At 41.6% G+C, this 14,301-nt stretch overlaps 1 protein-coding gene across 3 annotated transcripts in view; it reads right to left on the bottom strand.

The window, feature by feature from the left end:
• The window catches only part of MAPKAP1 (MAPK associated protein 1), a 122,759-nt gene that overhangs the window by 22,185 nt on the left and 86,273 nt on the right, over positions 1-14,301 (bottom strand). For all 3 annotated transcript variants that reach the window (XM_075184815.1, XM_075184814.1, XM_075184813.1), the window contains one exon: positions 8,935-9,075. In XM_075184815.1, the coding sequence (XP_075040916.1) occupies positions 8,935-9,075 (141 nt within the window). The remainder of the gene's footprint in view (positions 1-8,934; positions 9,076-14,301) is intronic.

The raw sequence follows: 14,301 nt of genomic DNA, 5'->3' as shown, positions 1-14,301 counted from the left end.
CTATCATAAATACTTTAACCCATAAATGAGGCCAAACAGAATAGAACAGCAGTTTAATGAATGCGATGGGTGGTACTAGAGTGGCAGGTAGCTGGGCCTTAATGTGACGCATACACTTTTGCACGGAGATTTTCCCCGCTTCCACACACACCTAGGCGCATCTCCCGAGAACGGAGAGTACACACGTTCATTGATAAGCACTAGACACACAATCTATACATAACAGTGTAAAACATAAGCAGCGTTTACTACGTGTGCTTTATATGAAGCCCAGGGACCACAGCACATTGTTCATGTTTATACCCATCCATATATAACGTTTTCAAATAGAAGTGAGGATACACATAATATCCTTACTAGCTGCATTGTGAAGGATGCTATAAAACTCACTTGTCATACAGATGTTATATACATCACACCACTTGCTACTAGTTACATGTAATCTTCCATTTAAATCTCTCATTGTTTGTGAACATCTACAATATACCCCCCCTGCACCTTTCACAACACAACATAAAATTGTTTAAATCCCCTGCAGGCCTATCTGGCAGTGAAGGAGTTAAGAGGTGCTCAGTTGATGGCCCGTGTTATGAAACGCCACGGGTAAGGAGGAAAGAAAATAAGGCATGATACCAAATCCTGCCAGATGTACAGATGATGCCGGAGGTTTGAACCTAGAGTGATTTTTCGACAGTAGCCGAATATAAACCACCAGTGACACCTAAAGTGGCCGCTGATTTATAGCCACAGTGAGTTTGGGCCTGCGTCCCCATGAATATTAGCACTACAAATCTGGGCCCATTTAGCAGAGAGAGCCTGGTACATACATCACCGGCTCCTGCTCCTAGCCAAGGTCACCCTCAAAGCCATCAATCTTTTCCAGCAAGGGGCAAGTGGGCCAGGCGTGGAGTTGTGCAATGGGAGCAAACAGCCGCTCCAGTCCCTCTCATCTGCCTTTTTATCATGTAAAGAGCGTGCAAACCTCTATTATATTTATCTGCCGATTGGTCCCTGCTTCCTTCATCCATTACTGCCTGTATCTACAGGAGAAAAGCCTCCCTCTCTCACACAGGGTTACTTGATTCCCATCTGTGAATATAGATTTCTTATTTGTACAGCTAAACACACATGTACTGTAAATAATACACTCACACACTCGGCAATGTGTGGAGCAAAATAGCAGAAAATAGACAGAGAGAACAAACACAGCTATAACTCATCCATTGTAAGAAAAAATTATATATACACACATACCAGAGCCAAATTAAGACCCCTTGGTTCCACTGGCAAGATACTAGTTTGGGGCTGCAAGCAAGATACTGGTTTAAGACCCCTCCCCTCCGATCGTCACATCTGCCTATCCCACGGCATTCCCCTGCACATGTACACCACAGCACTGTATTTACTTACTTTGTAATCTTTATATTCCCAAAGAAGCCCCCCTACTGTCACCCCCAGCAGGCTACAGCTGTTGTGGAACTACAAGTTCCAGCATAAGATTGATAGGCTTGTAGTACATAATAACTGGAATGCAAACAGATTGCATAATACTGATCTCTTTCAACTTCTGATTCCATATATTACTCCCCATCAAGTTTTACTAAACATACTAAAAATTAAATTATGAAATCTGTATTCTCTTCCTACAGTGCTGGGACAACTTGCCTGGTCACTGTTATACTCACTTAGCATACTGTCTCTGTGCAGCACTCAGCTTCAGTCATGTGAGGCTGAGCGCCAGTAGTGAAAGGATCATGTGCTGAATCCTGATTGGAGGAGCTCAGCCCATGTAGTAACAGAGGCGCCAGGGCTGTACTGTAAGTTGGCTGAAACCCAGTAAGATATACAGACGACAGCAGTTGACTTGAATGGCCTCGCTCTCCCTCTCCCCTTCCCTGGTAGTTAGGAATGCAGGCTCTGTGGAGACTGGGGTACTCTGATTTTACTAAAATAAATAAATATAACTAGGGTAGGTAATGCTTTCTCGAAGGGCCCACAGGGCCTTAGTTTGCCAAGTGGGTGATCGGACCCCGACACTTACATACCATAAAGTAACAAATATATAAATCAAATATATATTCCAAACTAATAGAAATACTTTACCTAATATGGTCAAATGAAGGAGCAATGGTCACTCAGAGAGAGGTACTTGTTGGGGCACAGGTGGATGGAAACAGCTCAACTGGAAGATGTTTCATGACAGACAGTGGCTAAGTTGATGTGAGGGAAGGATACAACGTGAGGCAACAGCGGGTGAAACAGATTCTGGAGCGGAACTTTACACAGCGTTTTCTACCACCAGTAACAAAATATCAACTGATGTAATTTGTCGAGAATGAAGGGCACGGCATCCGTCCAATAGAGTTACAAACAGTTACAAAATATATCCCAATGTGCAAAGCCTTTTGGAAGGCTTGTGAAGGCCCCATGCACTTTTAGGATGCCCTATTAACCTCCTGAAAATGCTAATCATAGATCTGATGCCTGGTGAGGTCATCACTGCAGTATTCAGAAAACAGTTGTATTAGAGGTAAAAACATTCCCATAATTTCATAGCTGAGAGGATTTCCTATTGGATAGACTGTCATAATTCAGCTACTAAATATATTTTGTTGTCATTGAAGGACTGTAACACAACCTGAGAGCACAACATTACAGGCCACAGCAGTCTATTTACCCAAACATGGCTTTGGTCATGATAAAAGTTCCCACTGCAACTTGTCAGATTACATGGATGCCTGAATAATTTGTTGCTTTCATTCATATACCACAAATTATAAGATAATATTTAGTATGGCTAACGATTTTTCTGCTGCCACGGGGCACCTGTACACAAGCTTTCCTTTCTTCCTCCCGCTGTGTGCTGAATACACACAGGGTGATTGCAGTGGATATTAAACAGTCCTAGAGATCACTGAAGTCTATGGCTAGAGACAGATTCTGGTCAGACTGCTAATAGTGGAAATCAGCAGTGATCAAGGGTTTAGATACTATATTGGCTGTCCTTTAAACCGTGACAGCTTACATTATTCCTAACCACAGTAAAATATCAGCATAGTACATTTATTTGTTAAAATACTATTTAAATGTTTGATATTTAAACATACTATATCATGAAAAGCTCCCTCTATTTACTTATCTTTGGCATGACATTAAAATTATTAACAAAAACTCAGATATCTCAGTTTTATTATTCAACTCAATAATACAACTGGTTTGTAAAAATTAAAACAACAATGATTTGGCAGTTTTATCAATTAGGGAATATAAAATAAAGAGGTTTCCACATTTACTGAAGGTTACTTATAAGTGCAACACATGCACCGCGCAGGTCATTTATATTTGCACGAGTGCGTGTAAGTGTCCTAGTGCACTCAGAGATGAATGACCAGTGAAACGATGAGATGACAGGTGATTGTTCTAAAGTCACTGAAATCGTTGATTGAGGTTTTCAAACGGACTTGAAAGTCTCGTATAGCAATGGAACAAAGTCGTTCCCATCCTGCAGTGTGTACGATCTCACAACAAATTGTCAGAGATTCTGCTGATCGTTCCTCCAACAGCGACGGCTTTCTGAGTGTGTATATTTAAATTGTTGTCTCTACGTCTTCCACTTGTTGCGGTATCATATGTGTCCATATCTTCAATTCTGTACTATTAAATCTTTTGAAACGATGTTACGACAGACAAAAATGGCTGGCCTGATGCCAAGTTGGGCAAAAATCGTTTAAAACGTGTATAGTGTGCATGCATGAATCAGCCGACTGATCGAAACGTCAGTCGTTGGTGCAATCGTTGTAGACAACACATTGGTTGGATATTTCTGTAGTGTGTACCCAGCCTTAGCTTCAGTTAGGTTTAAAATGAATCGTATGCGAGGATACAGCAGCACTGTCAATATTACGTGCCACTTTTGTTTGTGTATTTATTGCATTGGTCAAAACGCGCTTTCCTATATAAAAAGGGCTCATGGAAGGTGCAAAATGAATGCTTTCATCCCAATGAAAGCAGAGAATGATTCCCAATTACTAGCACCTTCTGAATACTGTATAGTTCAAGTCCTTTTGACAGAACGAAAAAAGCAACGTATTTTACAAAACCAGCCACAGCGTGTGTACAAAGTAATAATTTGAGTGGGGATACCTTATAACGCTACAATTCAATTAAACACCTATATTAGCTCTTCATAAGCATACAAACTGTTTCCCCCCATTCCGTATACCACCCCTCATTTCTGCATTAACTTTCCCATAGACTGAACGGATTTCCTGCATTTCTTTTATTTGTTCAACATACAGATTTGCTATTGAAAATCAATAAATAAAACAGTAAACAAACAAAAAACACGGAAAAAGAAACAACAACAAGCTTATCTCTAAAACTATTCTGAACAAAACTGTATTATATATGAACATATTCTATGTGTATACGTTTGAAATGAACATTACTATAATTTATATCTGAAACACGACAAAAGGCGATTATACGAGATAACCAATCATTACATAGACATGTCATATACCAGCACTGATATTTATACAGATAAATCCCAGCACTGAAGCCAGGGGTCCGTACATTGGAACATACCGCAGTGCAGCCTGGGCGAGCGCTGCTCATTCTATATACTCTTTTCCTCACGCAGCTCCCTCAGGATCAATGTGATCAATAAAGCTGCTGGCTGGCAATCAATAGCTCTTGGGAAGTAGATTTCCCAGATATAATTGTCTGTGCTGTGTGACAGACAGCCTATAGCTGCAGACATCTCAGGATAGTTACAGTCTACAAAAAAACTGTTCAGGTAGAAATAGTCTTTCCACATTGTTGCAAAGATTACTGCTGCTGGCTCAATAATCGGGAGTTCCTGCTTCATGACATTCAGCCAAAGGAAATGAAAGGCAGAGATAGTCTCTCTGAACAGAGGTTAAAAGAAACAAATATATTTTCATTGGTTTTACACAGGGTATAAGTGGTACAGAAAGTAAGAAGGACAGGGATGGGGAATACCAACATCATTATCATTCATCATTTATTTACAGTCCCTAACCCATTGGAGCTTACAGTCCAAAGTGCCTAACAGACACAAACAGACTAGTGTTAATATTGCCATCAGCTAAGTAACCTGCCAGTATGGTTTTTGGAGTGTGGGAGGAAACCAGAGCACCAGGAGGAAGCACCAGCGCTTTGAGGTAGAAGTTCTAACCAGTCACATGAGGGCGACACAGCACATAGTGATCTCTTTAAAATTCTCCTCTCCAGAAGATTAGGGATGGGAGGTCAAGTGGCAATTTCAGGTGGGCACGACACGGCGATTCGCACAATGCCACGATCACGCAATCATGCCACGGGGGACTGGGCCAAACCAGTAATAGTAGTGATGTTAAAGCTGAAGAGAAGTTATTTGTGCTCTGTGCTATATTCATGCCATATGTGCCATTTATAACGGGGGGGATAGGAAGCAGATATTAAATATTTGCAACCATTAGTCTCCATTTCAAAATGATTTTGCACTTTAGGCATCATTTTAGATATATAAGGGGGAGATGAGGGTCCGTCCAGTGCTGGGCAGATGCCACGCAAGCAGTTATCAGGATATGCCCTCTCATATATATTATTATGTAACGTGAGGTCTAGGGAGAAATGGTGGAGTAACGCCAATTCATGGGTCAGCATCCTGTCCGGGACTACTACTTGGAGCAGATAACCTCTGACCATAATGGTTTAATTACTGGGCAATCGCGGAATATTTGGAGCTTGCGACCCCCTGTCTACTACAATCCCTCCAACAGTATGCTGGATATTCCACGGTGAACTGTAAGTGATATTATTAGAAAGTGGAAGCGGCAACTCAGGCACGAAGCGGAAGACCACGTAAAATCACAGAGTGGAGTCAACTACTGCTAAGATGTATGGTGCTTAAAAGTCGCCAATGCTCTGCCGATTACATAACGGAAGAGTTCCGAAATTCCACTGGCATTAATGTAATCCCAAAATGTGTGCAGCAGGAGCTTAATGGAATGGGTTTCCATGGCCGAGCAGCTGCATGCAAGCCTCACATCACCAAGACCAATGCTAAGCGTTGGATGGAGCGGTGTAAAGAACACTGACACTGGACTATGGAGCAGTGGAAACGTGTTCTGTGGAGTGATGAATCACGCTTCTCTGTTTGGCAGTCAGATGGGCAAGTCTTGGCGAATGCCGGGAGAACATTACCTGCCTGACTGCATTATGCCAACTGTGAAGTTCGGTGGAGAAGGGATCATGGTATGGGGCTGTTTTTAAGGGTTTGGGCTAGGCCCCTTATCTCCAGTGATGGGCAATCTTAATGCTTCAACTTACTAAGTAATTTTGTACATTGCTATATTTCCAACTTTGTGGCAACAGTTTGGGGAAGGCCCTCTTCTATTCCAACATGAATGTGCCCCAGTGCACAAAGCAAGGACTACATAGACATGGTTTGATGAGTTTGGTGTGGAAGAACGTGACTGGCCCGCACAGAGCCCTGACCTCAACCCCATCGAACACCTGAACTGGAACGGAGATTGTGAGCCAGGCCTTCTCGTCCAACATCAGTGCCTGACCTCATAATTGCTCTACAGAATGAATGGGCAGAAATTCCCACATTAACAGTCCAACATCTTGTGGAAAGCCTTCCAAGAAGAGTGGAAATTGTTATCACTGCAAAAGGGGGACCAACTTCATATTAAAGTATATGTATTTGAATACAATGTCATTACAGTCCCTGTTGGTGTAATGCTCAAGCGTCTGAATACTTTGTCCATATAGTGTATATATTAGAATATTGGAGAAAGTGGGATGGATTGTACATGGAGAGGTGTGGAGGGCATAGTATAATGGTAAGTACTTCAGTAGCACTTTTGGGTTTAGTTTAAGAGCAGAAATAAGTCAGTTGATGCATTGAGATGTACTGCTACTAGGTGTATTAGAGCAAGGACAAATAGACAAATACAACTGAAGTCCTTGCTCTCTAATTTTTGAAATGAGGCAGAATCACTGTATCCTTTCTCTGTATCGACAAAGGGAGGAGGTGGAGAGGAGATGCAGCGAGTGCTGTACTGTATGAGGTTATTTTCGGACAATGGGAGATGGTCTGGTGAATGCTGGTGGCATGGGCACATGAACTCTTCTAGCTGCGGAGAGGGGTCTGGTGACTGAATATGTGCTCTGTGGGTGGATATCTTGTTTTTTCCAAATGCACATAATGTAATTCTTTCCATTTGTTCTTATTTTGTATAAATTAAGATCAAGACTATAAAAAACAAACAGAACTGCTTTATGACCAAGTTCAGTGCTCACATCATGTTGAGAGGTAGCGCCCTATGTCTTATAATATTTATCATATGTATTATACAGCAAAGTGTCTCCGATGGGGTTAACAGTATTTATTACAAGATGACAGTGGGTCTGAACAATGCTTGAAGTTATATTTCTTCAAAATGCAGCTTCTATAAATTAGATCTTGATTTAATATCATTCAAAGACAAGGTCACTGTTGCTAATGTTGAGTGAGTATATGCAAAATATTTGAGGGCTTTCAGTATTCTCATTGAAAACACTTGTTTTGGGGAAAAGATGAGTTCTTTTATTGCATGATTCTTCCATGGCTTTGTTGCTTTATCTGTCTATTATTATTATTAATTTATGTAGTGGCAGCATATTCCGTCACACTTTATAATAATTGGGAAGAAACATAATAATAAAACTTGACTAGGAGGTAAATTTATTAATCTGCTATTTTATGGCGGGTTTAAAGAGTGGAGATGTTGCCTATAGCAACCAGATTCTAATTATCATTTATTTAGTACATTCTACAAAATGACAGCTAGAATCTGATTGGTTGCTATAGGCAACATCTCCACTTTCAAATCCGCTGAAAAATCGCAGCTTGCTAAATTTACCCCTAGGTGTTAAATGACAGACAAAGAGGTAAGAGGGCCCTGCTCACAAGCCTTCAATCTATAGGACAATGGTAGTTTGATACATGAGGTTAAGTGCCAGATATTACGTATAGGTCCATCCAGAGCATGGAAAGACATGGAACACACGTAAGCTTTGTGTGAAGTGTGTAGAAGGATGGTAATTTGGTAGAGACACCTAGAGAGGTTAGGAGGGTAGTTTGGAAATTCAATAAGCTTGTCTGAAGAGGTAAGTTTTCACGTAACATTTGAAGGCTAGAGAACAGTCTTGTTGTGCGAGAGAGGGAATACCACACAGTGGGTGTAAGCCTCAAAAAGTCCTGAAACTGGGAATGAAAGCAAGTGTGGGGATAGATGAGAGATGCAGATCTTGTGCAGAGGGGAGGGGTTGTGTTGGGAGAGAAGAGATGTATGTTGGTGCAGAGCTGTTGATGGCCTTGTATGTTAGTAGAAGTATTTTATATCGAATTCAGGCAACCAATGTAGGGACTGACAGAGTGGAGCAACAGCAGAATAATGTTTATAAGGAAAATTAGTCTAACTGCTGCATTCAAAATTGTAGGGGTGAATGTCTGCTTAGGGGAAGACCAGTAAGGAAGGAAGTGCAATAGTCAATGCAGGGGATTATAAACTCCCTTGTCTTGTGTCAGATACCTGCGTACTCTCTGTATCATAGAATTTTTTTTAGATGTAACAGGGTTTGGATACAGATTTGATATAAGGAACAAATGATAGTAATTGTAATCCCTACTGCTGATGTGGCAAAGAATCTGGCATTTCCCAGTCATATTTGTAAATGCAAAGAAACCTTACAAGTAGTACACACAGCACACTGTAATATATGGCCATATGTTACTGTTGTTTAAATAAAAATAAAGGAGAAATAAATGCTACTTTTAAACAGGATGCACAATTCTGACAATATTTTGCTTATATGAATTAGTAAACGAGCTAGGGGTAAACACATGAAAAGGTGATGGGAGGAGATGGATAAACTTACCCAGCTGGACATCCGTGGTGAACCGTAGCCGGTGAATCATGTTGACCTTGAATGACTTATAGTGATGACTACTCAGCATGTCTTGCACTGTGGCAATGTCTATTTGTGTTTCTTCCTCTTGGGGCTCCTCTCCTCTTGAACCTCCAAAAAAGAATTATCAGAACACAAGTATAGTTTATTTAGTGATGTACACTCAAAAATCATAATTGCAAATTGTGATCATGTTCCAATGGTTTTATGATTAAGCACTTGGCTCACAGGTCTAAGTTCCTAGCAGAGCAATCCCTGCCAGTACCACTTCTTTCTAGCTCATACAGCTGTTTTCCTATATCTTGACCCATCTATCCATAACTATCCACACTTCAAAAGTAGCCCCACAATTTTACATTATACTGGATTATTAGGTCTGAGAAAGCTTTTGGTTCTGCCTTTGACCCATAAACCACTTGAAATACAAATATACACATATCTGTTCACAGTATTGTAAACCAAAAAGTAATGGAAAACATTTTTATACTCTCTGCAATCTTCAGTCAACTTTTGAGCAGTTTGCAGTCCCCACTCGTATACATCATCAGTCCTGATTTTCTCAGCAACATCCAATTTTCCCATTGGCAAAAACATGGAGTTCTATCAGAAAGAGGGCATGCACATGGCTAAGGGTGTGGTATAGTGGATTGGGGGCATGGTCATTCTACTTGAACATAGACTTAATTGAATTGGGGGGGGGATGGGTTATTTTTCCAGAATGGTTTTTTTTCTAGCATTGCAAACTCTGCCCTTCCATGTCCACCAATGACCCAATTTTAATATTTGGTTACATTATGTTTCTACGGTTTAGCGGGACTTGGCACGAAGGGCGTTCAGAACTAGATAAAGACATTAAGAGCCAACCTTGATAGCTTGAAACAGAATTTGAACATGAGATGCACCTGGCACTGCATCTACACACTGGAGAGGAGATTTGGGAAAGCCACACGAATATTAAAATCATGTCATATAAATTAACCTTTTCATAATGCCGTCCCACATTTGTGCCAACGTATCTACACATCTCTATTCAGTAAGAATAATCAAACAGAGTGATCCCAGACCTTTCTAGTACAGAAGAGGTTAATCCCACTTCCCCTCACTCCCAAGTGATTTAGACACTGTGGGATTTTAACAACTTTTTCCCATAAAGCTGCCACTGGCCCCATTATCGACCTCATATATCCTTCTTTACTAACACCCTGTTTTTTTTTTTTTTCTTCAAGCTATTAGTTATAATGAAGGTTACTGCTCATTAAGCCAATACGTCAATTACTTTAAAAATAACACTAAAGAACGCCAGACGTTCTCTGCCTTATATTTTGGATCCCAACCAATTTCGAAATCAGGGATTCTGAAAGATTTTGTTTAAATATAGCCCGCGTGATGCCAGCGTAGGGAGCCGGGAAATAATCAGTCAGATGCTTTTAAATAAAGTGCTGCGTAAAATATGGCAGAAAAAGTGATTTAGCCTTTTGCGGAGACAGCATGACACGCTGCTTACTGCGCTGGCTAATGCAGGACCTAAAAGCCACACTCTCTGCATTTCAGCGACAGATTAATGAAGACGTCATTGTTTTGTTTAAATGGAAGTGCCTTGTGATGTGAGAGCAAATAAACTTGCCTTTATGCAGAGAATTAATATAATTTATTCGGAAAATGCAACTATATTCTAACAGTGCTGGACAAGAGATTAATAATTGTAAGCGTAGATGACTAAGTAATAAGATAAAAAAAGCAAGAAATAAAGCAAACAGATCTGTCAAAAAGGGTAAAGAAAATGGGGCTCCAAAAATACTTGCTTCATATGTACATTAAACAACCAAACTTGTTTCACAATGTTATCAATCTAATAAAGTGGAATCCCCACTTACTATCTTTAAAAGGGGCCTTTCTTGCTGTCTCCTGACACTTGTAACATCCTGCAGACAAACTCATCGAATCAGAGATGCTAATTAATTCAAACTTGCCAACTTTTCCACGTTAGCTTCAGGGAGTTCCCGGGGAAGGTGGGCATGTGGGGCGGGCTTGACGATTCAAATCATTTTGGCCCCACCCTCTTAACGATTATCACAATTTTGGCCAATTACAGCAGGGGGTGGGGTTAAGATAACGCAATATTTGTGTCATTAAGCCATCCCCCCCGCCACTTATCTATTGCGGGGTCGAGAATCGGGAGGTTGCCCTGCCCCCCCGGGAGGTCTCCCAGAAATGCGGGAGTTTCCCGGACATTCCGAGAGAGTAGGTAACTATGCTTAAAGAAAAGCAGCTAATGAATCTCTAGAGACTGAAGTGTCTTTTACAATTCTGTCTCCATTATTGAAGTCATGTTGTCTTACCTGTCAGTCTTTGGTTAAATCTTGGTCTCCATGAAAATGGCAACCTCCATAGGCATCAATACATGGACATAGGACACAATTTCTGAACTGTGTCATCATGCCACAGATGGCGAAGCCAACCACTGGATCAGCATCAGGGAGAATGCCAGACTCTTCAGGGAGTGAGGGAGATCACCCCTTTTTCAGGGAGTCTCCCTGACATTCAGGGAGAGTTGGCAAGTTGAAATAAAGTTGAATTAATTCTTGTCTACATTTTTTCTAGCTATATAGCTGGACATGTGAAATCACATCAGCACACTTCCAGACAGAAAAACAAATAAATAATAATAAAACAAAAATACTTAAAATAAGCCACACACAACAAAAAATACATCTCAGTCGTATACAATGCGAATAAGATTATGCTGGACTTGGTAAGCAATCAATTGTGAGAGCAAGTGGATGGGTGTATCCATGAAGAGCTATATTTTTAGATTCTATAGTAAAGGAAAAGAGGACAAGGACTAATATCAGCGATACCTAAATGTAATGGTTCAAAAGTTACATAGACACAAGCTGTGGCTGTGAGTTATGATGACAATAAATCACATGTACATCCATCCCATAACCTACCAGACCAGTTCGAGTCTATCGCTGATATGTTTTACCACCAAAATGTATGTTATATACGCAGTCTTGCTTCCAGCAAGAGCAGATGTATAACAGGCAGAAAACATGGCGGCTTATTATTTTAATGTACTGGTGTTTTTCTTAATGAAAATTCTTAATTGTAATTCAATTAATTACATACACAGAGTCCCCAGTTACAGCTCCCAATAAGACATTGGCTTTTCAAACAGGTCTAAAGGCACTTAACCAATTTTAATATATTAAGACCAATTTCCCTTGAATACTAATTAGTTCTTAATGATAAGATGAGGAGGGGAGCATCGTAGAAAGCAAGCGGCAGGATATAAAATTCAATTAGCCGTGGAGAGGACGCGTGTCTGCACAACTTGTATTTTAGAGGGTGGAAAGGGCTGGATTCAGAGCTTGTAAATCTCTAGGATATTTGGGAAAGAGGACAGGCTCTGTCTCTATAAAAAGATGTGGGGGAAGCAAATGTGTAATACATAATCTCGTTTGTGTTCAATTATACGAATATAACCCCCTTGTATATACTACATCACAGACACATACTGTTAGCCACTTCTCAGTGTATTATGAAACATACCTCAATAGTGCTTTGGGTGAACAATATAGATATACTGTAATTTATGAGCAGTACCGGTAAACTGAATACTGGGCCTGCTATTCTGTGAGTAATTTATCACAGTCTGTAGAGAAAATTCATATAAAAAAATATATACCAATGAATAGTAGGGCAAGGTGGTATGATAATACAAAGGTTCCAAGCGGGACTATATGACTGACATACAGAAGGAAAACAATTTATTGCAGCACAGAACGTGGTTCGTAAACCACTCAAATATGCTGAACTATTCACAGCTAACATGAGCATAGACTGGACACAAGTACATATTCGAAACTTAGTCTCTAGCCATGGACCACTATTCATTAAAAAGGTCATCATCGTTTATTTATATGGCGCCACGGATTCCGTAGCGTCTGACATATATGACACGCAAGGAAACAGTAAGCATGACAACAGGTACATGAGTACAAATGAGCAGAATAATAATTGCATGGATGCATTTGCATAGTAGGATACAGAAAAAAAAAGTCAGCATCAGGCCTGAAATTGGACAGATAAGAAACATGAGGAAGAGAGGACCCTGTCTAGAGGGGGGTTAAGAGAGACCGTAGGATCAGGTGGTACAGCTTAGTATGGGGTATGGACCAGTGTGGAGAGACAAAAAAAGCAATCAGCGCAGTGGAGGTACAGGGTGGAGGGACACTGCAGGCGCTTCTGAGGGAGTTTGGTAGGGTTAAGGGAATAGGGGATGAAAAGTTGCAGAAAGGGCAGACATTAGTGGTGTAGGTGTTTTGATGGAATGAGATTTTCGATGTAGAAGAGGTCTAGGTGGTAAAGAAGCCGAGATGTGGAGAGGCCATGAAAATGGAGTTGGAAGTAAGCCAAATGTAATGTAAATGTAGGAGCACTGCTGTGGAAGGAATGTCCAAGATAAACCGAGATATATGAAAGAGACAGCTAATGATGTGGATAGGGTCTGATGAGAGACAGCCAGCGGCGTATTAGACATGATGCTGTGGGAGAGCAGGTATTGCACAGGCCCAATGTAGAATAGTCTGCTGAGGGCCAGTATAGTGTTTGTCAGGGTGTTGTTGGAGAGTGAGTAGTGAGCTAACCCTGTGTAGAAAGCACTAACTGTAGAAGTGATGCGGTGAGGGAGTAGACGGGGATTCACATCAGGGGTAGTCCCCAGCTACTACATGGCACTAGGACTTAGAGGAGTGACCACCAGAGATTCTAGAGGGCAGAAGCCTCAATTAGCAGTGACAAACCAGGTTGAGATCCACAGTGGAGGACTCACTTGAGGATAGGGAGAGTAGATGGTCGGTGGTGGTAAGTGGAGAAAGGCATGCTGGCCCCCATTTGTAAAGCGGTTCCGCGCTGCCTCCGCTTCTAATACAGCCCCGCGCTGTCCCCACTTCTAATGCAGTCCCCGCTCCTAATGCAGTCCCGCGCTGCCCCCGCTTCTAATGCAGTCCCCGCTCCTAATGCAGTCCCGCGCTGCCCCCGCTTCTAATGCAGTCCCCGCCCCTAATGTAAAGCGGTTCCGCGCTGCCTCCGCTTCTAATGCAGCCCCGTGCTGCCCCCGCTTCTAATGCAGTCCCGCGCTGCCCCCGCTTCTAATGCAGTCCCGTGCTGCCCCCGCTTCTAATGCAGTCCCGCGCTGCCCCCGCTTCTAATGCAGTCCCCACTCCTAATGCAGTCCCGCGCTGCCCCCGCTTCTTATGCAGTCCCCGCTTCTAATGCTGTTCCGCACTGCCCCCGCTTCTAATGCTGTTCCTCGCTGCCCCCGCTTCTAATGCT

This window comes from Mixophyes fleayi, chromosome 9, assembly GCF_038048845.1.
Source record: "Mixophyes fleayi isolate aMixFle1 chromosome 9, aMixFle1.hap1, whole genome shotgun sequence".
In the NCBI taxonomy this organism is placed as follows: domain Eukaryota; kingdom Metazoa; phylum Chordata; class Amphibia; order Anura; family Limnodynastidae; genus Mixophyes; species Mixophyes fleayi.
The sequence above is the reverse complement of the archived record's forward strand: the minus strand, read 5'-3'. Positions and strand labels throughout refer to the sequence as shown.